The sequence below is a fragment of the Monodelphis domestica genome, chromosome 7 (assembly GCF_027887165.1).
Source record: "Monodelphis domestica isolate mMonDom1 chromosome 7, mMonDom1.pri, whole genome shotgun sequence".
In the NCBI taxonomy this organism is placed as follows: domain Eukaryota; kingdom Metazoa; phylum Chordata; class Mammalia; order Didelphimorphia; family Didelphidae; genus Monodelphis; species Monodelphis domestica.
The window spans coordinates 154,319,977-154,346,379 of NC_077233.1; the positions used below are offsets into that span (position 1 = coordinate 154,319,977).

Sequence of the window (26,403 nt, forward strand, 5' to 3'; positions counted from 1 at the left end):
CAAGTGACCTACCTTTTTGGTCATATCTCCTCTTATTCACTTCTACATGCTCCAAACAAAGTAGAGTCGTGTCTGTCCCCTCCTTTCATCCCAAACATGCACTGTGCTTCCTCATGTCTATGCCTTTGGTCACATAATTCTAAATATTTAAAATATTCTCCTTCCTCCTTATTCTGCCTGTCCCTGAAAACTCAGTTCAACATCCACTTCTTCCATGAAGTTGTCTTTGATTTCCCCATCACTTCTGACCAGGGGTGTTCTGGTAAATGTTTTTAACATCTGACTCTCTGGGTGGGGAAGAAAATGTCACCTTTTAGGTTTAACCAGCATTGTGAACAATTTCTGCATCCCTTGTTAAGGTCTAGACAGTCAACAAAACAATATATCAGTCCCTAATTTGTATTGTTTGCTCATTTCTGGGATGTAAATGCTTATGTTGAAAATTTAACAAGCTGTCCTCATGGGCCGGTAGGTGCGTGCCTGGAATGACTTTCCCCTTCAGACCTCACACAGCAATCTGTTTATAACTTTCTAGTATATAAACTATTTATACTTCTACGATATAAGCTCTCTCTCAGCAATGTATAATTCTATAAATAAATAGCCTATATGCGTGTATACCAAAACATATAAACTATTATTTATTTGTACCTCAGTAGTATAAACTATTATTTATATTATAGTTCTATCTATATTTGCCTCTTATCCCCCTACCAATATACAAGTTTCATAAGGTTTTGTCTTATCTAAACTTGCTATACCTCTGAGAACAGCAATCTTACACAGTAGATACTTAGAGTTAGCATTTATACAGTATTTTAAAGTTTTCAGAGTCAAATACCTATAAATATATTTATAGTAGCCACGTATATTTATATTTACACATTCCTATATACATGTATTATGTATGTATATACATATATGTTGTCACATTTGATTCTCACAACAACTTTATGAGGAAGGTGCTATTGTTATTCCCATTTTATAGAGGGGAATACTGAGAAAGGCTGTTACTTGACCAGGGTCACATAACTGGAATCTAAGGCAGAATTCAAACTCAGGTCTTCTGGCTCCAAATCCAACACTCCTACCCACTATGCTACCTGATTAGCAATGTTTGTTGCATGAATCAACTTGAATCTGCACAGTCCCCAGAAATTCTAGGGCTCTGGATTTCCAACTTCCAGCTAAGCACGTATTTTCAGTGTTCTAAAAATCTATGAACAGTCTCACTTCAAAGGCAGGACCATCAGTGCTGTTGCAATTCCATTCTCTAAAATGATATAAGGCCTTGGAGATAGTCTCATTTGAATGTGGATTATATTTGCCCTAACTCATAAATATTTGGTATATTGTTTCTTTTGCAGACAGGAAAGCTTGATCCACATTACCCAAAGGTCTGTGGCCACAAAGGCAATGTTTTGGACATCAAGTGGAACCCTTTTGATGATTTTGTAATAGCCTCCTGTTCTGAAGATGCCACGGTAAATTCTCACCTTTCTGCATCCCACTCTCCCAACACATCTGTGGGAAATGAAAACCAATCCACCTTTAATGTCATACCTGTATCCCTAAATGCTCCATCTTTCCTGAAACATCAGCAAAGACAGTCTTAAGTAAGTCGAAATCACTCACCAAGAACGTGGTTGGAATGAGGAAGAAGAAGATAGACATCGTAGTTTCTGTGCCTGTCTCTGGCCCTCTTAATAAGTTCATCTGAAAATGGGGTTAAACAGTGACCTGGACCCTGGAAGTAGTTTTAGAAATTTATTAGACCAATGGGAAGCAGCATAGCCTAGTGGATAAAGCTAGCATCAAAGCCATGAAAACCCACATCTGACATGGACTGGTCATATAACCCTGGATATTTCATTTAACTTCTTAATACTCTAGACAACTATAAATAGCAAAGAATGTACCAACCTGCATTGGTCAGGGGATGGGGGTAGAGGAGACATTCATCTCCAGGAATTCCTTATATCAAGTCCAATTCCTATTATAAACTAGACCAGTAAGTTAAAACTACACCTTAAAGTGACAAAAACATTATCAGAAATATGGAAAATATTCTAAAGGTTATTACTCCTGCATTGGAAAGTTTCTAAGATTTGGAACAACAAAAGTTCCATTACCTGATATCCAGCTTCTATATCCAAGTGCCCTCCCTCCTACACATCCTACCCGTTCTTTAAAGACCAACCCAAAGACCTGGTCTTCTTAATATATGGATTTCTTAACCTGTCTCTAATAGAAGTCAAATAAGTCTTCTTACCTAAACTGATTTTAAGATAACTTTCCTGGCTCAACCTTTATATCATTACCAAATCACTAATGAGTATAGGCTGCCATCAACATTGTCTGTACAATTCTAATTTAGTAGCAGAATTGTGCACAAAAATTCCTGGGAGGAAATGGCTCTAAGTGGATGTCCTGAAATGGTTCACAGATCCATTTAACTTTGATGAGGTCTAGAATATACTAATGGAACTCCCATTGGACCTGATCTATAAATTGCAGGGTAAATTGCAGAAATAAATAGCTCAACATGTAAGACCAATGAACCCTTTAGGGGCACAAAGGTACCTTGGGCTAAGTTTCTTCTTTTAAACACTGGACCCTTACCTGCCCAAGAAATCATTTCTTCATTGATAAAGAAATCTGTATCCAATCTCATGATTGTGTCAGTAACTATTCTTCTCTCTCCCCTTAAAAAAGGATTTGAATCTCGGAGCAAGCCTGTACACTACATAATATGGTACTTCCATTCATTCTTGATGCAGATATTTTGTCACCTAGAGTGGCCAACTAACACTGATTCATTTTAGATCCAGGTTTTATCTCTGGGATCATTTTTCACAGAGCAGGCATTCAAAATTTTGTGGTGCATTGAAGTGGATCTGTTTCTATCTCAAATAAAAATGTAATTTCTAAGAAGTGGGTAGAATAGAATGTAGAGATAACTGAAAACTAATCCTGATTTTATGGTTAAGGCAAATAGACCTTAAATGAGGCACTCCAATAATTTTAAAACTTAAGCATTTATTCAGCCTCTTTCAATGTATTCTCATGGTCCTCCACAGGGTCTTCAAACCTAGTCTTCTAGAGACCATCCAAACAAGGACAATCCTAGAACAAGACCTCCAAATACAGCTTCAAATCAAAAGAGAAATCCTCTTCTCCAGGCTTACTTTGATAGAATTAGGTATATTGGGAAGGGGCAACTAGGTGGTACAGTGGATAGTGTGCTGGTCCTGGAGCCAGAAAGACACATATTCTTGAGTTTGTATCTGGCCTGAGACATTTCCTAGATGTGTGATGTTGTGGAAGTCAATTCACTCTGTATATCTCAGTTTCCTCATCTGTAAAATGAGCTGGAGAAGAAAATGGCAAATGACTCTAGTATCACTGCCAAGAAAACCCCAAATGGTGTCATAAAGAGTTAGATAAGACAACTAAACAACAACACAACATTGGAGAGGGCAAGGGAGCATGAGACCTGGAAGAGAACCTCACACAGTAGAGGAAACTGGCTTGCCATCCTCAAGAGTACAAGAGCTGGTCGGCCTGATCTCTGGGCCAGTGGAGAGTCCTGTTGTCTGTCCAGTCTCTTAGATTTATAATTCAAAAGATGCCCTTTGAATGTTGGGGATGGTGGGAAATGGTGAGGTATCTCTTACGAATGATTAGCTTTCACCTTTTATAAAATATGTTGTTTTGTTCTACCTGCTACTAGATTAAGATATGGGATATTCCGAAACAATTGCTATCAAGAAACATCACTCTCTCCAAGAAGGAGCTACTTGGTCATGGGAGGAGAGTTGGACTCCTGGAATGGCACCCAACTGCTGCTAATATTCTTTTTAGCACTGGTTATGATTATAAGGTTAGTCAATTTGAAGGAAAATGGGGTAAAATCTCTCTCTAGTCTTAACTTGGGGATGTTTAATCCCAAGCATCTTACTTTCTAAATGTCTAAATGTTAAACATGCAGAATTAGTACAGGGTACATGAAGGAAGTTTCAAGAGAAAGAAAAGTAAAATATATTATTTATATGTATAAACACAGAGTGTAACATATGCATAAATGTGTACATAGGGTCTTACCAGTACCATATCTTGCTACACTGATGTTTCAATATGTTCAGAAAAGCCCACTAGTATTATGGGATTTGGGTTAAAATTCTAACTCTTCTTCCTCTCTTTGGGTGACCCTGGGCAAGTCACTTAATCTCTTTAGAAATCAACTTCCAAATCTACAAAATGAAGGAGCTGGACCTTCTTTTCCATTCTAAATCTATGCTCTTTTTTTATTTCTCCTACAACTTTACTCTTTGAATTTTCTGTTTACTTCATAACAATGCAACTAAACCTCTTCTCCAGCTCATGTCCAGATTATTCCACTTGGGATTACCATGTTTCACTATGTTTCTGAATACTGACAGTATGAGTGCCAGGTCCTGTGTGTGTGTTCATTGTCAGGTGAGTGAATGAGATGGGGGGAAAGATGCTAAGAGTTTCGTTTCTCTGTTCTCTAGTTAATGATATGGAACCTTGACACAAAAGAGCCTGTAATTCTGAACCCAGTGAAGACAATTGACTTTCACCAAGACGTGATCCTCTCCATGTCATTCAACACAGATGGCAGCCTGCTCGCAACCACCTGCAAGGACAGAAAGATAAGGATTATTGACCCTCGTGCAGGAACAGTCTTACAGGTGCAATATGCAACATTATGCTTTGCAATAAGATAAATGTCTTAATGGGCTTTTTTCTCCCCATGAGGGCTGCTAAGAGAACAAATGGTAGGCATTATGCATGTGTATGATGAAGTCACATTAATTCAGACCAGACCATAATGTAAATTTATGTAATCATTTGAGCAGAGGCTAGATTAAAATTTGCATTTGGGATCTCTATGAAAAACAGGTTTGCTAGGCAAATTAATAATGTAAATAAGATTGCAAGGAGGAAACCAGCCTTGAGAACAAACTGTTTCCAAGCATTCATTTGCACAGAGAGAGACAATATGGCCTTGTCGATGGAGTAACATAAAGTGACTTTGGATATAGAGGAAGTGAATTCAAGTCCTGCCTCTAATACAGGCTAGCAATGTAATCCTGGATGATCCTGGACCTCTCAGTGTTCTGGAAAACTCTTAGTCTATAAGTTACAAGAAAGGTGCCAATTTGCCTTACTAGAGGAAGTTTTCTCAATTGGGAGTTCCCTATTCTAGTGAAAAGATAGGGCTAGTCCCTATCCCTTTCCTATTTACAGAGAAGCAAGTAGAGCAGTAGATAGAATGCCAGGCCTGGAGTCAGGAAGACTTGAGTTCAGATCTGGCCTCAGATACTCGTTAGCTATGTGACCATGGGCAGGTCACGAAACCTTGTTAGCTTCAGTTTCCTCATCTGTAAAATGAACCAGACAAGGAAATGACAAACAATCCCAGAATTTTTGTCAAGAAAACCCCAACTAGGGTCACTAAGTGTCAGATACAAGAGAAACAACTGGAACAAGAAAAACTGATTACAAATCATCCTTCTCTGCAAGTTAAAAAGATCTTCTAAAAAAAAAAAAACAGGAATCTAGAGTTTAATGGAAGCCTTTTATTTAGGTTCTGGTCATTTCCCAACCTGCTTCACCATCTCTGTTTCCAAATGAAAGCTCACCAATGAACTTGATGCTACTGCCTGAACCTGGACTCTCTAAACAATGGCATCGTTCCAGAGTTTGTTCTACCTTTCCTCCTCTTAAGAACATTATGTTCTCTTCTTCCTCTTCTTTTATCTGGTGACACACAAATACAGCATTTTGGTAGCTATGGGGTCTTGATTCTCTGATCAGATACCATCTGCAAGAAGACAATCACATGATGAAATGATAATTCAAAGCAAATAAATCCCAAAGTAGGAACCCCAGACATGCTTCATTAGAGCAGGAACAAGCAAAAGTGCTTTATTTTTTCTCTAATTCATGTTCATCTTTATTTATGCTACATTTTTAAGTAGTTTTCCCATTTGCAAAGCGAATGACTTTGTTAGGAACTTTTTCTGTATCTCCCTAATTGAAGTTGCTTCACATTCTTAAAAATCATAAGACTTTGGGGGTTTTTTTAAAGTCTCTAATTCACCCTTTGTATTCATTTGAATTGATTTCCCAGTACAAATGGCAGAGTAGCTAGGTAGTGCAGTGGATAGAGTGCTGGGTCTGGAGTCAGGAAAACTCATCTTCATGAGTTCATATTTGGCCTCAGATATCTACTAGCCCTATAACCCTAGGCAAGACACTTGCCTCAGTTTCCTCATCTGTAAAATGAGCTGGAGAAGGAAATGGCAAACCACTCCAGTGTCTTTGCCAAGAAAATCCCAAATGGGGTCAAAAAGAGTCAGACACAACTGAAAAATGACTGGACAACAGTACAGTTGGGTAAAGTTTTATTCTACTGATAAACTGAAGTCATTGCACTCAGTTCTGGGTACCACATTTTAAGGTGGACATTATGAGGTAGATGGAGCACATTTAAAAGAGTGGAAACAAGATGGCAAAGGGGCTTAAACCATGCCATACAAGGATCATTGAAGGAACTTAGGGATATTTAGCCCTCCCAAAAAAGGATGACTGACTGGATATATGCTTTTTGTCTTCAAGTATCCAAAGGATTATCATTTAGAAGAGGGATTGATTTGTTCTGCCTGGCCAGAGTGAGCACAAAAGCTGTAATGCATAAGAGGCTACAAAGAGGCTGATTTCAATTTGATTTGAGAAACTATCCAAAAGAACTACCACACGTGTTAAGAATACCATCACTAGAAGTGTTTAAGAAAAAACTGGAAGGCCAGATATTTAGGATGACATTGAAGAGGGTACAAATTGAATGGGCTCCAAGGGCCTTCTTGCTCTGAAATTCTATCATTCTATCTATATCAAAATTTAGATGACAAAAACAAAAAAGATTACCAAATTTATTTTTGTTTTTCACTTGCAAATGCCTCAAATAATAAAAAATACTTTCCTCTCTATTTTAATAGAATCAAGAACATATATATATATATATATATAGGAATCTTAAAAATCATATATCCCAAATCTCTCATTTTAAAGGAAGAAATTGAGGCCTAGAGAGAAGTAATTTGCCCATTTTGGGGAAAGAAGTGAAAAATATTCTACTCTAAAATTTCAACTCCTAAAATGCCACATTTATTGTCATATTCTGAATTTTTTATCTCTGTCCTTCACTAAAGTCTTCCTTTGATGCCTCACTGTGGTAGAGATGAGCCTGAGTCCTTGAGAGTTATGCTACCATAACACAAGCCATTACAGGTCCTGTCAAGCAGAAATGACTTAAAGTACAGGTTTGGTGATTGACCATATAAGATTAATAGATAATTCTTTGTTGTAATAGATGAAGAAAGAGAAGGACAAAAGATACAAGAGGAAATTTAGATAATATAAAAATAAAATATATCAATCAAATGTATTTTTCAAGTATAATTGCTCACATTTATACTTTAAGCTTTGAAAAGTACAAAAATTGTCTCATCTTACCTTCACCTCAATCCTGTAGTTGCTATTATCTCCATTTTACAGATGAGAAAACTGAGGCTAAGAGGTTTGTCCAGTCACAAAGTATCTGGGGAAGGATTCAAAAGCAGAACTTCCTAATTCTGTGTCCAGTTCTTCATCCACTATGGCACACTGCCTCGTATATGCCATTTGCAGACTGACAGACAAAGCTTAGAAATATTTATCAATTTGGCTATTGGATGACGAGTTTTTCAGTGACAGTGACTCTGTAAGACCTCATATGTAATCTATGGCATTATAGAGGGATTGTGGTCTACACTGATGGATGGCATACTTACAGCAATGAAAATCACAGATATAGAAAGTATGTCATTATTACAGTTTTCCATTTCTTCTTCCTTTAAAATCTAGGGCAACTTGTTTATGACTATAAGCCAATATTTTGCACAATGTTTAAAGATATTTAACAGAGATTCTGAACCATTTGAAGTTCTGCATGTCCTGTCTTTGTTGGAGTGAGATCTGCCTCCCAACTTTGTTAGAGAGGAGGTTGTATCCCAGAAAGAGTTTGGACTTGACTGATCCTGAAGTTTCCCCTATTCTAGGATTTCATAAAACTTGAAGAATAGCCCATGTACACTTAATTCTTTAAAAAATAACTTAAATTTAAAAGTTAATTTCCCATTACTACTATTTGTCATCTCTAAGCCAGTTTCAAGACCTGGATAAGGAAACTTCTGGACAGGGGATTTATTATATAGCTCTAGTTTTATTTCCACTCGTTGCTCTCCATCTCACGTTTGTGGCTATCTATATGGATGTCTACCTCCTTAGGATTCCTCAAACAATTCTCAGAGAATAATCAGACAGAAGATCTTCAGAAATAATCATATAGAGAAACCCTTTACCAGAATATTCCACAAAGTTGTAACTTACTCCTTTCCACCACTTTGTGGGCAGGTTCACTGGGAGAGAGAATCATTGATCCACTCAAATTATGTCCTCATGCTCATATGCTGTGTTTCTTCTTCTAGGAAGCAAATTACAAGTCTCACAGAGCCAACAAAGTGCTATTTCTAGGAAACATGAAAAAGCTGCTGTCCACTGGAACATCCAGATGGAACAACAGGCAAATTGCACTATGGAATGAGGTGAGTCAGAACATGGGGTCAGAGCAAAGACTCCTTAGACCTGCTCCATTTCCCTTTTTACATCACTTATTGCTTTTCACTATGATCTCTTCCATTTTCTGACTCTAAGCTCAGCCCTAATTTTAGTTCATCTCTTCTCTCCCCTTCTCCTGGTTCACCACTGCTTTTCCACAAGGCTTACAGGGGATTAAAAAAGATTGGAGCTAGACAAATCACTTGCTCCCTTCACCCAATCCTAGGCTGCACCATGGCAAGAAGAGTAGCCATGAGCTCTACATGGAAGAAAGAGAATTTCCTTCTCCAGTGAATACTCAATTTGTAGACCTAAGGTTGTATCCCTGAGTGGCTACACACATTGCTTTGCTGTGTGTGTATGAGGCCATGATAGTGTCCATGTCCTAGTTTAAAGAGAATAAACGCAGTGGAACCCTTTTCATCTCTGGGTCCCTGGGAAAAAGCTGAGCACTTGGGGTATAGTGTAACATAGATATGGCTAAGTTCAGAAGCAGGTATCTGAATTCATGAAATAGAGATCTGTATTACAATGACATGTTACTATAATTCCATTAATTAATATGTTTCTTCAAATGGCTCTGAAAAGTTTACTGTACTCCACTAGCAAGTCAGCACAAATGATTTCTCAGTGCAATTTTACAAGCTTGCCATTATGGTTACAAGGAAGATATTCAGTAAATGCCATCATAAATTCATCTGGGGGCAATTAGATGGTTCAGTGGATAGAGCACCAGGCTTGCAGTCAAAAGGACCTAGGTTCAAACGTGCCATGAGGTATTTCTTATCTGTGTGACTCTGAGCAAATTGCTTAAACCAGGTTGCCCAGCCTTTACCTCTCTTCTGTCTTAGAATCAAAACTAAGACAGAAAGTAAGTGTTTAATAAATGAATTCATCTGGGATGGCCTCTGGTAGACTAGACTCTGGGAACCACCTAATATTAAACACAGCCCTTGCAGAAAACTTATTCTATCAGTTAACAAGCATTTATTGAGCATCTACTATGTGCTAGGCTCTGTGCTAAGTGCCAGCGATATAAAGAAAGGCAAAAGACAATTCCCTACTCTCAAGGAGCTCCTAATCTAATGGGGAAGACAACATACAAACAAGTATGTACAAATAAACAATATATAGGATAAATTGGAAATAATCAACAGAGGGAAGATACTCTTGACTCCCCTTAATCAGGAAGGCTGCTTGTAGGAAGTAGGATGTTAGCTGGGACTTGGACAAAGCCAGGGAAGGTAGGAAGTGGAGGTGAAGAGGAAGAGAATTCCAGGCAGAGGAACAGCCAGTGAAAAGACCCAGGACCAGGAGCTGGGATATCTGATGGGTATCTAGAGTCACTGGGTAACAGTGTATTTGTAGGTAGGGGAAATAAGAGGCATAAGGAGACCAGAAGGTAGGAAGTGGCCAGATTTTGAAGAGCATTGATCCTGGACATTATAGGAAGATACTGGACTTTACTGAACAGGGAGGTGACATGCTTAGACCTATGCTTTAGGAAGGTCAATTTGACAGTTGAGTTGAAGATACCCTTAAAAAAGGGTAATTCTAAAAGCAGGGAGAACAATCTGCAGGCTATTCCATAGTTGTAATTGCTACCCAGGGATAATAAGAATACTTCTACAGAACACCCAGGAAGGGACACACAGAAACATATTCTCACCCCCAGGTGATCTTGCAAGTTAAAGAAATAAGAAAGAAACACTGAGTCAAGTTCAAATGAGGACATTTCCCCCTCTAGAATTATAGATCATATGATAGAGTGCCCTTCTCAAGATATTGATCTTGACTCAGGTCTTGGTTTCACTCTATGAACAACCTAATGAAATCTACTGGCAGCTTATAATAGCCTTTTCTCCTTCCTAAACACACATTATGGTTGTTAATGGGTCTAGAATTAGATGATGTGAGTTCATATCCCTTCTTTGATGCTTATTACCCTAGGAAAGTCACTTAATCTCCCTAGGTCTCTCTTCATCTATAAAATGAAGGAGTTGAACAAGATGGTCTCTTCATCTTAAAAACCCACAGAAAATATTAATCTGTCATTCACAAAACATTTAGTAAGCATTGGACTAGATGTTAGGGATATAGAGATATTTTTTAAAAGTCCCTAATTGCAGTGAGCTAACATTCTGGGCATGGTGACATATATATATATAATCAAATATAGTCATTTCATAAAAGTATTAGCAGCTAGGAAGAATCAGGTAGGTTCTCCTGTAAATTTAAGCTCAAATCATTTAAATTGGGTTTTAAGAGGAAGTAGGGATTCTCAGAGGTAGAGGTAAAGGCTGAGTAGACTTCAAGCATGGGAAACATCCTGTGCAAAGGCAGAGAGATAGGTTATGGAGTATTGTGGATGACGTAAAGGCCAGGTTGGGCAGATCGTAGAGTTTTTTAAGAGGACTAATGTGTAATAAGCCTGGAAAGTTAGGCTGGATTTAGATTATGGAGGACTCTAATTGCTAGAGAAATCTATATGTAATCCTAAAGGAAGCAGGAAGCCAGTGAAACATTCAAAGCAGGGGAATGACATAATGGGACATGTGCTTTAGGAGTATCACTTTGTTCTTCTTTTTGTTTGTTTGCTTTTTAATCTTTTAAACCCTTACCTTTCACCTTAGAGTCAGTACTATGTATTGGTTCCAAGGCAGAAGAGCAGTAGGGCTAGACAATGGAGGTTAAGTGACTTGCTCAGAGTCACACAGCTAGGAAGTGTCTGAGGTCAGATTTGAACCTAGGACCTCCTGTCTCTGGGCCTGGCTCTCAATCCACTAAGCCACCCAGCTGCCCCATAAAAGTATAACTTTGGCAACTCTGCAGAGGTTGGATTGGAGACTGGAGAGACTAGAAGAAGAGAGACTAATTAGGAAGCTATTGCAATAGTTCAAGCAAAAAGGGATAAGGACTTGAAACAGTGTCATAGTTGGGTTAATATCATCTCAACAGGTTTCCACAATGCAGCTCAGATGAACCAGATCCAAGGCTTTTACCCAACTTGGTGTAGATCAAGCCAGCTGCTTCTCTGGCCATCGTGCTATCAGCTTTGCTACTTAATAATACTGATTTAAATTCACTTGATTCCAAATTAGGACACCAGGCTGAGAAGGTGTCCTTATAATTGGCCTCAAAATCTATATATGTATATACACATATATATATAGTATAATAGATATAATAAAATATATATAAATATATAATATATATAGTGACTACAAAGCATATTTTAATAAATCAAATCTATTAAACACATACTATTTGCTAGGCACTGGGGATATATATGCACTTTCTAATGGAGGAGACATCAAAGTACATATGTAGGTATATACAGTGTAAAGATCTAATTAATAAATGCAAATAAACACAAATGTAGTTAAATACAAGATAGTTTGGGAGGGAGGCAACAGCAGTTGGGAAAGTCAGGAAAGATATCATGCAGAAGATGATGTGAGGAAGAAAGGCAGATACACAGAAATGAAGGAGTACAATAAGAGATTAGACTCCTATGTGGGTCATGCTTGAAGAGTGATTCAGACCCACTTACACATATACACACATATACACAAACACTTATTCTCGGACTCTAGACCTATATGCATTAGCATAACACTATTTTTCCCCTAACAGGTAGACCTCAAGAGACTAAAAACAGTGCCATTCCAATATCTTAAAAACTATCTAGTCTTGTTATCACCATTCCCAGGTGCTAGTATAATGGGAAAAGGAGAGAAATCAGCCAGGCAGGATACCAGCACTCCCCTCTCTGCCCCCCCCCCAGCAACTGATTTCCCATTCCTCAGCCTAGTTGATGTAACAGAAAGTAATAGGCAGGTAACAAGACCTTAGTGTCTTAAACTAAAAGCAAAAAGCATTTTCACTTTATTACCCCTTTATGGTGTTAAGAAATAATGGGGTTTGAGGGCAGTTTGCTTTTGACTAGCAAAGGATCAGCCATACCCTTGATGTTCCCTTAACAAAGGGTTATATTTTCTACTGAGCCACTCAGTAAAAAAGAGCTCTACGAAGTGCAATCTCTTAGCAACAGAGAAGAAACCCAGCCAAGCAAGAAAAATCCAGCTCTCAAGAGGAAATCATTCCTTGGTATTCAAGAAGAAAAGGAATTTCTCTCCTTATTCCACCTTGCCACTCATGGTATCTTAATTGCTCAATTAGAGACATAGAATTCACCATGGAGCAGAAAGAAAAACAATTGAAGGAGGAAATTAGCTAGAGGAATATGGCCACTTGCAGCAGAGAAGAAAGCCAGCCATGGATTCAAAAGAGGATTGATTCTGGCTGTTGGCAGTTGAGCTACAGAAAAGAAGAACATGGAGCCAAGCTAAGTGAGCCCAGTAGAGATGCTGTACTCACAGGGTAATAGTGTGAGGATATCACAAGCAGAGAAAAGATATGGAGTCCTATAGAGTTAGAGCCATGAGTTGCCTTGGACACATATCCACAATATGGCCTCTTTATGTGACTGTTATTCCATTGACACCATCTTTACTTATAGGACAATGTGCAGCAGGTTTATTTATTTTTAGCTATTGTATTTACTATATTATATAGCTAAATGTCTTTGCTTTGAACTAATTGTATCTATTGGTTGACTATTAAACATAAGCACAGTAAAGGTGACTTGGAAGCTCTACATTTAGGACTTAAAACTCAGAACTCCTTGAACCTTAGTTGTAGTCATCTACTCAGGGACCCAACGTTCAAGTGTGAGTGTCAATTTGGGTGACACAATAGTATCCTATGTGGGTGTTGGCACTCAAACCCAGGCCAATACAGCCACACAATTTTCCTAACCATCTGTGTAGGTAGGAGATGCCTGCTTCTGCTGCCTGATCCTAGAAGCTACTTTCTCCATGCTTCCATACATTAAATCTTGATTCCCAACACAGAATTGGGACACTGAGTTAAGGGGTGGGTTTGATGTCCAAAATTTACCCTCACATTACCTGGTAAACTTTTTTTTTTACCCTTACCTTCCATCTTAGCATCAATACTATGTATTGATTCTAAATCAGAACAGTGGTAAGGGCTAGGCAACGGGACTTAGGCAAGGACTTGCCCAGGGCCACACAGCTGGGAAGTGGCTACGGTCAGATTTAAAGCCAGGACCTCCCATCTCTAGGCTTGTCTAACAATCCACTGAGCTCCTTAGCTGTGCTACTCCACCCCCACACTCCCAAACATATAAGCTAAATCTCAGCAACATTCACAACACTTCTGTCTGGTCCTGTCCCTAATTAATTGTGCTCTCTCATTCTGCACAGCCACATATATACAAACTCCCCCAGCATCTTCCTATATATCAAACTATATTTCATTTCAAACTCTGTATTTCATCCCAAAACTCAAGATCCAGTAATTATCAGGATCAGAACCCCCTGGCATTCCTCTATATCCAAGAGCAAAAGACACTACTATTAGACTGCTTTTGAACCCACTTCACTCTGCTACCTTCATTGCTACCTCTTTAAAATCATGGAGTGTTAGAGTTGGAAGAGACCTCAGGAAAGGACCTCAACTATTCTTCCAACAAATAGCTTCAGAATCCCTTCTATCACATTTCCAGAAAGGAGTCATTCAATCTTTGCTTGAAGACCACAAGTAATGGAGAATTGTAAGGTAGCCCATTCCATCTATGGATAATCTTTATTATCAAAAAAGATGTGTCCCCTTATATCAAGCTTAATCTGTGTACCATTGCTCTTAATTCTGACCATTATGTCCCTTTCTTTTTCTCTCCTTCCTCTACTTTCATGATGTGAATTCAAAATACTCAGTTAAGGGGGTAAACTCTCCTCCCATAATGTTCAGTCAATTATTCCTAATTATTCTGAGCCTTCACTGCCACCATATCTTGGACTACACATTTTTCTTCTTGTTTCTATTATTGCTTTTCAGCTATCTTCAGGAATTTTCCACTTTTAACCTAAAGCTTCTCCTTTATAAATAACTTAAAGGTTTGAAAAAATGTTCTCATATTAATCTCATTTGTTCCTTGTAACCCTTTGAGATAGATATATATGTTCTGTTCTGACTCTTTAATTATTTTTTGCTTGCCTCAGTCACTTCCATCTGCCAACCTCCATATAAGGTCTTTTGATCTTCTAGGTTTTAGTGTTCCTAATCTGCACCTTGAAGTTCTTTTCCAACCTATGAATACAACTGGGTAGAACTTTGCCTTGAATTTAGACTCTTGGTTTTATAGGAGAACCAAAGCTATAAATAAATCTGACCTCTCCAAGCCTGATCACAATATGAACATTTTCCAGACCTTCCATTAATGTGGTGGATGAACCAATATGCCAAGTGTTCTGGCTTTGTACAGTAAAAACAGAACCCAAGACAACTCAAAATGAATAAACCCTGAGATTTGTAGACCTTGGTCTGTGCTCTCCTGGCCATCCTTACCATGGCTAGATCCCACCTAAGGCCCATTCCCAAAATCACTAGGTTAAAGGCTCCACACCAAGACATATGAGTGACAAACAAGGTAGTGGGAGGGTTAAGCATTATTTGTTGAGCGTGATCAATGGAGGCAAATAATACTAATTGCTTCAGGTTCTCTTTTTCATCAATAAGAGGACTTTCCCCCAAAAAATATCCAAAATATTTGCTGTAAGCTTACCATTTCCCAATTCTTTTATACTGTTAGTTAACCAGGACTCACTTGCATGTTTAGATCTTATAATTTCCCTATCACTTTTCAAATAAGACTAACCTACTGGAACATATAAAAACTTTTGTTCTAGTGCCCAAACATTCATATGTATAAAGCAAATGTTTGCTGTACATTTTGCTTACCCAAATTAAATTAAATCAAATCATTAGGATAGAGAACTTTTTTAACCATTCCTCTTCTCGACCAGTTGTCATTGACTTTTGCTTTTCCCGCTATCCCTTTTATATGTATTTTCCTCATAAATTCCAAGATTTAAGAACTAACCTATTTCTGTTGGGGTTGGGTTTTTTTTTTTCATGAAATTTTGACAGGCTTGCAGTCTTACTTCTTCTTTCCCCTCCAAACCAATCACATCTACTATTGTTTTGAAATGCAGGGTGTTTTGAAATGCTTTGACTAAAGGTGCCAATGAGATCCATGATGCAGAAGGCAGCACCCATGCTTCTTTTCAAGATTTTTCCAAACTAAGAATTAAATTGCTTGACTATTCTTAGAGAGGCAATGTGGAATCATAAAAAAAAAAAAATACACTGACCTGATGATTTTAAAACCTTGGTACCATCCTTCTTTTTGTCACTAATCTACTGCTACTATATGACCTTGGGAAAATAACATCATCTACTAGGGCTTGAGTTTCCTTATCTCTAAAAATGATAAAGTTGGACCAGATGGTCTCTCAAGTGCCTTTTAGATATACTGTTTTATGATTCTATGGATTCAGTAAGATGAAAATATCACATTAGGCCTGGGAAAGGTGTTTTATGATGGTGTTTTCCATTGCAATGGTGTTTTACAAAATGCTGATCATTAGGGAAAAATTTACTGGTCTGCCATATTTCTACTACCAAAGATCCTTATGTCTCAAAATGTATTAACTTAAAGATGGACTCCTACTCTTCCTCTATTTCTACTTCTTCCTGGTTTCTGAACCATTCCTCTTGGACCCTGTGAATCTTGGCTATTGATGCACAAGTGGGCAAAAAGTTACTCATGGAAAATTTTGAGATTTTCCCAGGATACTGTATAATCTGAACTGGGAAACCCTGGTTTACAAATAAACAAGTGATGGCCTTTTTTCATTTCTTCTTCCCGAGACAGGATGACCTTTCTGTGCCTTTAATTGAAGAGGACCTAGATGGCTCTTCTGGTGTGTTGTTCCCCTTTTTTGATTCAGACACCAAGATGCTCTATGTGGTGGGCAAGGTAAGCTTTGGAACTAGGAGGATTAAAACGAAGGCTTCTAAATATGTAATAATACAGTAGTTGAGTTCTTGGGGTGGGATATGAAGTTGAGTGAAGAATACTTTTTTTCATCATTGGCCTAAGGCTATAAATGTTTTTTAGAACAGAGAAATACAGTGGGCATATGACTGGGGAGGTAGACTCTAAACAATCACCCTAGTGTAAGCATTAATAATATGGAAATAGGTCTTGATCAATGATACATGTAAAACCCAGAGGAACTGCTCATTGGTTATGGGAGATGGGTGGGAGGAGCAGAGGGAAAGAACATGAATCATGGAACCATGGAAAAATATTCTAAATAAAATAAATAAATAAGAATTTTTAAAAAGAACTGAGAAATAAGAAAAAATTGTGGAGATACATTTTAAACATCAATATTTAAGCTGATGGCAACACATCATCAGTGTATATATATAATCAATCTCTAAAATAAATGCAGATCATAACTCCTTGACACCCTATAGAACCTTCATGAGTTGCTGGGACAAAAATTATCCATGAGTGAGGTCCAGCCATTTAGTGATGAGACTGTCTGAAATTAACCAGAGTTTTGTTTAGATAGTAGATCCAAGGCTTATTGGAGGAGTCTCTTCCCCGCCACCAGAAAAAAAAATCTTTTTAGCTTGGTAGGACCTAGCTTTCTGATGAAATTGCTTCTAGGACCATATCCACATCTTGATAAATTGTAGAGTAAAAGATCTATAGGCTTAGAGAGGCAGTATGGTGTGACAGAAAGTTGAGTGCAGTGGATGTGGACTCAGAAGTCCTGGGTTCAAATATTCTCTCTGACACTACCTAGATGACCTTGGTTAAGTCATTTATACTCTACAATCTCATTTTCCTCACTTAAAAACTAAGGATGTTCAACTAGATGATTTCTAAGATCCCTTTTAGCTCAAAAAGCTTGGATCCTATTATCTATAACTTCAAAAGTTTTAGCTTTTAAAAATGGCCACAACTCCTTATTTTTCTTCTTGTTATCCACTGTTCCCCCTACACATATATCCCACCATGACTACTATCTCTGAGATAAAAGCTCTAGGGAAAAAATATGATACCTTAGAATTTAGAAGCAACTACTTTTTATTTTTGTCAAATGTAACCATACCTTTCCTCTACCCTAAAAGAATAAGACCACTGAGAAATAGGAGTGAAAATGTAAAGTAAAATGTTTTTTTAGTCTTTATCATTTCAACTTTATGATTTTCCTTGGCATTTTGGTTTTCAACTGAACTTAAAAATGTATGTGATTTTTTTTAAATTGTCTCCTCATTCTTTTTTTTTGTTCTCTTTTACAGGGTGATGGGAATATTCGATACTATGAAATTAGTGCAGAAAAACCATACTTGAACTATCTTACAGAATATCGTTCCTACCTCCCTCAAAAGGGAATCGGTGAGTGTGAAAGGGACACATTTTTTTAAACCCTTACCTTCCATCTTAGAATCAATACTGTATATTTGTTCAAAGGCAGATGATCAGTAAGGGCTAGGCAATGGGGTTAAGTGGCTTGCCCAGGGTCACATGGCTAGAAAGTATCTGAGGCCAAATTTGAACCCAGAACCTCCTGTCTCTAGGCTTGGCTCTCAATTCACTGAGCCACCCAGCTGCCACCAAAAAGGCACATTTCTTAAGACATATGTTTTTATGTGGATTAATGTTGCAGACTTTATTCACTGACTTTCAGAGATTACTTACCTCTTAAGAAACTAGAATATGATCATGTGCCCAGCATGATCATATATCTCTACCTGGCTAAGCATTATTATTATTATTATTATTATTATTATTATTATTATTATTATTTTGGAGCTCAAAACAGTCCATTTAATTTGATAATGCATTGGCATTGATCTCTGTAGCCTTTCATGGCAGCTCAGACAACCGAATTTTAAATATATAACTATTACCTCTGTGAACTAGACCTTCAGGGAATATCGTGTTGGTAATTAACTAGGAATCAATGCATCGATTGACATCAAAAAGGCATGCATGGAAGATAATCATCATAATGTTTTCCGTCTTAGACCGCTGTTCCAGTGCCTTCATATTATCATAGTTTCCCATTCTTCTCTGATCCCAATATTTTAGACTTTGAAAGTTTTTGACCCTCTTCCCCTGAACATTTATCTAGCCTGTGTCTCAGGCTTTGTGGTCTCCTGGTCTGATAATCTTAGTCAGTGTGAAGTCAGGTTAATTCTTTATCTTCCTGGATTACATGAATTGAATTTGGAACTCAGAATACATTTTCCTATGAAATAATATCTCACTTATGGCTGGGCTTTCAGGGCAGCCTAGAAAGGCCAATTTAGCCCCCACTTTTTTAGTACATCAATGATCTTACCAATAGAGGAACACTCTCCTGGGTGCCATACCTTCTCAACCTGTGCGTGTGATTCTTGTCCATGTCACCCCATAAGTCTTTCATTGAGATTCTACCCAGTGGGTCAAAAGCTTTCTGCTAGATCTTCTAACATTCTCTGGGTGAAAGTCTGTTCATCTGTATTCCTCACTGTCATTTCATGGTCATCTCCCTTCCTTTTCCAATGCTACAAGCCTTAAATAATATTTTTATGACATTTCTTGCACATACATCATGTTTCTTTTTCATTTTAATGGTTTATTGTTCCCATTTTCTAAGCCATTAGCTACTGGAATAAAAATAGAAAATATCTGAGTTATGAATAAATGGACTGCACAGCAAGACCCAAGCAGAAGAGATGGTGTTGATTTACTTCTGAATTTGGGAAAAGAATAAGAAAAACAAAGCATTTATTAAAAAGACAGAGGTCTATAGTTATATTTCACAATAATCTCATAGGTGTCATAGGAGGCTTGAAGGAGGAAAAACATAGTGGAAGTAAGGATTTCCAAAATTCCCAGAATCTCATAATTGTAACATAGTTCAGTGGAAGAAGAGAGAGTATCCTTAATCTGCCTCTTCAATAGGGGAGCCTGTTTCAGAGCTTGAATGCTGGGACTGAGCCCCACAACTTTCACCCACAATGGCCACATGGTATTATCAGGAGAATATAACTGTTAAAAAATGTGTGTGTGCACGCATGTGTGTGTGTGTGTAAAATCTGTCTCTGATAACTGAAAGTGTAACACAATACCCCAAATGCAATCTAACCCAGACTCCTGTGCCTAATAATTTCTGGCTCTTTATCTATCTATAATATGTATCCAAGATATGTATCTTCGAGCTAATGCACTCATTCAAATTGTTTCTGGGGCAACTGTAGATCATAGTCAAGACGAATAACCATTTTTCTTGCAGTTGATTTTTCTTCCATGGATGGCAAAGTTGTTCTGAATTTCCCTAAAGGGAAAGGTCCTGTAGTGTTAAATGCCATTAGTTCAATGTTAGCCTCAGATAAAAGCATCTAGAGGACTCATTATCTCTAAGGACTTTTTACAGTGATAATTATTTGGGGTGGGCACGATCTGCTTGTTTTATGCTTCTCTTGATTCTGAGGATGGTTTAACAAAATTTTCCCTATAGCTGTATCTATTGAATTATATGATCCCCAAGGACTTAAATAATACATTATTAGAGGGCAACTGTTAAGACTGCATTTTGAACTATTGCATCAAATGCTTTAAAAACTAACAAACAAGGAATATTGAAGGACCTTGTGGGCTGTGTCTTTTAGTCCATTGTTTGAACATGAAGATGTAATCTTTGATCATGAATAATTTGCAAAAGACAGCTGGGTGGCTCAGTGGATGGAGAGCCAGGCCTAGAGATGGGAGGTCCTGAGTTCAAATTTGACCTCAGACATTTGTTAGCTGTGTGACCCAGGGCAAGTCACTTCACCCCCATCACCTAGCCTTTACCTCTCTTCTGCCTTAGAACCAATGTCTGGTATTGATTCTAAGATGGAAGGTAAGGGTTTAAAAAAAAACAACTATGTTTTTCCTTCTCATTTTTTCCCTCCACAGATACCCTTGATATGTTTGTAGAGAGGCAGTGTGATGTAGAGAATAAAGTATGAAACCTACAGTCAGGAAGACTTGTATTCAAATATTGCTCCAGACCTTTGTGAGTTGTGAAAACCAGGATTGGGCCTGACAATTCCTACATTGACCTGAAGGGGGTGCTATGAGATAGGCTCAGAGGCTTTATAACTGGAAAAGAGACTCATCAGATTAAAAACTAAAATGAATCTTAAAGACGATTCAGTCAAAAGAATCCTTGTTTTAGAAATGAAAAAACTGAAGTCTAGGAGATAAAAATCACTTGCCTTTAGTAAGTTGACAGGTTGTAAGTAGCAAAAACCAGGATTCAAATTCAAGTCTTTTGACTCCAGATTCAAGTCTTTTTATTTCCATTGGTAGCTAGGATTTTGCCTTTGAGGGGGTGGGGGTAGACAGGATGGAGGAAGGATACATACAGAAATTAAAGTGATATTAAAAACAAAAGATGCCACTATAAATGTTTAAAAGAGAAGCATAAAAAGGATTGGAAAGAATAGAATAGATTGGGGGTGACGGGTTTGGAATTTAGAGGTAGAAGAAAACTTCAAAATGATCTGGTCACACCCTTTGATTTACATATAATACAATTAAAACCCAGAAAGATTGAGTGACACCTAAGATCCCACACCTAATTAAATGCAGAGTCAGGACTAGGATGCAGATCTAATCCTAGTCCAGAGCTCTTTTTAAAAATAAGTGAATAGGGGGCAGCTGGGTGGCTCAGTGGATTGAGAGCCAGGCCTAGAGACAGGAGGTCTTGAGTTCAAATCTGGCCTCAGACACTTCCCAGCTATGTGACCCTGGGCAAGTCACTTAACCCCCATTACCTAACCCTTACCACTCTTCTGCCTTGGAGCCAATACACGGTATTGACTCCAAGACGGAAGGTAAGGGTTTAAAAAAAAATAAAATAAATGAATGAATGAAAAATCATCCATTATATACCATATACCAAGCTAAGTCCTTAGAATACAAATAAAAAGGGGGAGATAATTCTTGCTCTCCAGAAGTTCATAATCTAATGGTAAATACAACACATATAGAAGGTTTTAGCTACAAATCATATGAAAATGTCCTGTGATCCTTAGCAAATAAAATGACAAAGAATATTATTTAATTTTATTTCCACTATTAAATCACATCAGTTAATGTAAAGGCTTAGAAATCCTAAGGTGAGAAGAATGACTAAGCTCAGAAGTCCTTAGGTTAGGTAGTTAGGATGACAATGTCTAGAGAGACTGCAAGGCATAGAGGCAAAGGAGATGATAAAGTTTTATGGTCCTCTATCTCATCAGGAGAAATAGAATTGTTGGTTGCTGTCTTCTCCAAGCCCTGTGAGTAGTCAAACACCTGGAGAAAGGGCAAGGGGGTAGGGTAACTGGTGACAGTGGCTTTTCCCACACCCTGGAAGTCCTGGATGTGTTCTGAGAAAGCCAAGGGTCCAGGGAGGGGGCAGAGAGAGAAGTTAAAAATTAGCCTTTATCATTTTCTGTTGTTCCTACTATATCAGCATGATAGGGACAGGTTTTCCATTTCTTTGACAACAGTGAGGAGAGACAGGGAAAATAAGGAGAGGGAAGTGATAGGAAGGGGAGAGTCCTTACCACTTTTCCACCTTGAAAGACATACTTCATATCAATTCTAAGACAGAAGGTAAGGGTTTCTTAAAAAAAAAAAGAAGGAGGAGGAGGAAGAAGAAGGAGAAGGAGAAGGAGAAGGAGAAGGAAGAGAAAAAGAAGAAAAAGAAGAAGAAAATTAAGAAAGAAGAAACTCTAGTCTTAGAATAACTGGTATATACACTAGACCTAGAGTCAGATTCTAAAATAAATTCATAAAAATCTGAAATCATTTTTATACAAATATCAGAACCTTCCCAAGTGCCATGAAAATATCAGTCTTTGCTTCAGGAATCAAAAGTGAGCTTGTTTAAGGATAAAGTAGACAAGGGGAAAAGACTTAAGAATTTTTTGGTACTTGTAGCAGTCCATACCTATCTATGGACAAGGGAAACAGTTAGAATGTAAAGATTGTCTTAGAAGAGAGCATGCTCACTCTTGCACATGGCTAGTAAATAAAGCCTGTTGACCCTGGATCCCAGCTTCCCCCAGGTTAGGCAGGAAATCAGGTTTCTTTGTGCTCACCTCACTTAGACAAACCACACCTATACCTTGACATTGACCAATGATAATCATCCCTATGTATTGTGCACATTTGCATCTCAATGGTAATAAATAGGAGCTCCACAGAAGGCCAGCCCTCTCTTGCCGCATCACCTCTCACCTATGTCTTCCTCCCTCTCTATCTCTCTCTCTTCCTCAAAGACCTTTCCTCCTCAATCTCTTATCCTCAAGTGGTTCGTGCTTAGAGTACCAGTTCTAAGGAACCCTTGATTTCTTTCTTGATCTCCTCTCCTCAAGCCGGACTGATCCGTACCTGCAGCCCAGGCTGCAAGGGATCGGGGCTTCTCCTCTCAGCTAATCTCTATACTCCTGTATCCACATATTGTTAATTTAGGACTGCTTAGTGGTACCATGTCCTCTGATAGCTAAGTAGTCGGGGCTTTCTGTGGAGCTCCATTGTCAAATATTATGTGTGTATCTGCCTGTTTCTTGTCCATCTCCTTGGCTGTAGTCCTTCCCCAAGGTCAGCTTTCTGTCTTTCCTTTCGTGGGAAGGCTGCGGGCCGGCCTTCCTGCTTTAGTACTGAATGTCTTACCCTTCTCCCACTGTTTATGCAGAAATAGTTGGCATGATTTGAAGCAGCTTCAACAGGGAAGCAAATCAATCAACAAACATTTGCTAAAAACTGATTATGTATCCAACCATGTCCTTCAGGCTATGGGATAGAATAAAGAAACATGAGATGAATTCTGTTGTCAGAGACTAGTGCCAATCTCCAACATCCTTCCCCCACTGACTGTGCTGAGAGCCCTTGCCAGTCTAGGGATGGATAGTACTGAAATCACCATATCACTGGCATATAAAAAGAAATTATTAAGTTTTAAAGTGGAATAATCAAAAGAATCAAGTACTAAACTATATGATGCTGACTGAGTTCAATAGGACCTCAGAGGGAAAAATAATTTGGGCTAGAGTAATCAGAAAAATCTATGGAAGAGAAGTAAGACTTGTGCAGTGATGTAATGCTATTAATAGCAAAATCACTAGACGTGGTACCTGAAAACTTGGATATGGATCCTGATTCTTTTGTTATTCAGTTGTTGTCAGTCTGATACTGTGACTCCATTTTTGTTCAGGATTTTGGGGGCAAAAATACTGGTGTGTTTTATCATTTCCTTCTCCAGCTCATTTCATGGATGAGGAAAATGAAGTAAACAGGATTAAGGGACTTGCCCAGGGCCACACAGCTAGTAAGTTTCTGAGGCCAGATTTGATCTCAGGAAGACTCATCTTCCTGATGTGAGCCCAGCATTCTATCCACTGGGCCATCTAATCCTAACTCTACTTCTTAGTAAATAGAAATTCACCCTCTCCGAATTGTATTTATACCCTTTATATGACCTGGAATATCATGAAGATTATAGCATAATCCTCATTATGCTGACATCTTAAATGTTAATAAACATGGTTTAGTAGAGAGAACACTAGATGCAGGATCAGAAGATCAAAGAGAGCCAGTGCTTGCAATTTACTGACTACTTACTAGGGGCAAGATATTTAATCTGTCTGAACCTCACTTTCCTTCTTTGCTAAGTAGAAATAATATCATTTGTCTTCCCATGCAAGATTATAGAGAGGATCACATTCCAAACTGAGTAATTTGTAAATTAGAATGTTTTATACAAATTACTGATGCTTCCATAAGGTTCTACTTCATTACAACATTGCATCATGTTATGGCAGCTCTATCTGCATCCTCAAAAGTTATACCCATGGGTAGTACATTCTAAAAGGTCTGAACCAAGCTGAAAAGACTTTGAATATGCCCAGGCTACTGGTGGACCATATTATTTGTCATTAGAGGATTAGCCAACCTAATTTCAGAAAGGCTCATCACTCTAAGGCTGGCTACTAGGCAGTGAATTTCAGGCCACAAATGGATGAGGCATGGAAGGGCTATGATCTGCATCTGTGGCTGGAGTGCCTTCACACTGATAAAATGAAGGATTGCGTCTTGACAAGTGTTAGAGTATTATTATTATAGATATGATGGAGTCAGATAATGGAGGACTTTAAAAGGCTGGTGGAGGAAATCATATATTCAGTGTAGTATACTCATAGTCATCTAGGTCAGATTCAGATGATATTGGATTAAAAGGAGGGATAGACTAAGTCAAGGAGAACAACTAAAGAGACTGTTGCTATAATCCCTATGCAAAGTGATGAAAGAATAGACTAGTGCCAATCTCCAACATCCTTCCCCCACTGACTGTGCTGAGAGCCCTTGTAAGAATCCTGCTAACTCGGATCCCAGGGTAAAGGCTGCAACTACTACAGAATACCTTGATAACAGGGCAGGAAGCACTGCTTCCTTCAGTCACCACAACTTCACCTACTTCTGCTGCCAGCTGGGGAAGATCTAACCTCAGGGTTCATTAATATTCCATCAGCCTAATCTAGTCAATCAGTAGAGCAGAGAAGAAGCCCCTTCAGGACAGAATAGCCCAAACCCACAAATCAAGCAAATAATCAGAGGAGCCAATGACAGAGGGGAAAGAAGGGGAAAAAATATGAATAAACAGCAGAAAAAGAAAAAAGAAATTATAATCAATAGCTTCTATCCAGATAATAAACAAAAAACAAATGGAACAGAGGAGGACTAAGGAACTCCAAGAAAAAATGCAGAAACTCTAGCAAATTGGACTTGGGCTTTGGAAGAATTCAAAACACAATTCAAAAAACAATTAAGAGGCAGAAGACAATTGGGAAAAGAACTTAAAAAGCAAAATGAGTCATCTGGAAACAGAGACACATGAACTAAAACAAGATAATAGTGTCTTGAAAGCCAGGATTGACCAGCTTGAAAATGAGGCAAAGAAAATAAAAGATGGCCTACAAAGAAAACCAGACCAGAAGAAGAATGACCAAAAATCCAGGGATGAAATTCAGTCTTTAAAAATTAGAATCCAACAACTAGAAGCAAATGATTTCACTAGGCAGCAAGAGTCTATAAAACAAAAGAATGAAAAAATTGAGGAAAATATGAAACACCTCATTGATAAAAACTACATATCTGGGAAATAGATCCTGGAGAGACAATTTAAGAATTATTGGACTACTGGACAATCATGAGGGAAAAAAAAGCCTGAATATCATTCTACAGGAAATTATCCAAGAAAACTGCCCTGACATTCTTGAACAAGAAGGGAAAGTAGAGATTGAAAGAATCCACAGATCACCTCCTGCATTTAATTCCCAATTAACAATGCCCAGGAATGTTATAGCCAAATTCGAGAACTACCCAACCAAGGAAAAAATATTAGAAGCTGCTAAGAAGAAGTCATTCCGATATCATGGAACCATAGTTAGGATAACACAGGACCTGGCTGCATCCATATGGAAGGACCAGAAGGCATGGAATATGATATTCCTGAAAGCAAGGGAACTGGACCTACAACCAAGAATCAAACTATCCAGAAAAACTGACTATAGTCTTGCAAGGGACATTATGGTCATTTAATAAAACAGAATACTTCCAAGCATTCACAAAGAAAAGACCTGACTTAAACAGACAATTTGATGCCCAAACACAGAACTCAAGAGAATCACCAAAAGGCAATTAAGAAAGGGAAAAACAAACAAAAAAACTTCTTTTAAGGGACA

General features: G+C 38.1%; 1 protein-coding gene across 2 annotated transcripts in view; it reads left to right on the forward strand.

Moving 5' to 3' along the window:
- The window catches only part of CORO2A (coronin 2A), a 175,182-nt gene that overhangs the window by 125,621 nt on the left and 23,158 nt on the right, over positions 1 to 26,403 (forward strand). For both annotated transcript variants that reach the window (XM_007498973.3, XM_001363470.4), the window contains exons 3-8: positions 1,368 to 1,484; positions 3,734 to 3,883; positions 4,536 to 4,715; positions 8,559 to 8,675; positions 16,493 to 16,597; positions 17,938 to 18,034. In XM_007498973.3, coding sequence (XP_007499035.1) covers positions 1,368 to 1,484; positions 3,734 to 3,883; positions 4,536 to 4,715; positions 8,559 to 8,675; positions 16,493 to 16,597; positions 17,938 to 18,034 — 766 coding nt within the window. The remainder of the gene's footprint in view (positions 1 to 1,367; positions 1,485 to 3,733; positions 3,884 to 4,535; positions 4,716 to 8,558; positions 8,676 to 16,492; positions 16,598 to 17,937; positions 18,035 to 26,403) is intronic.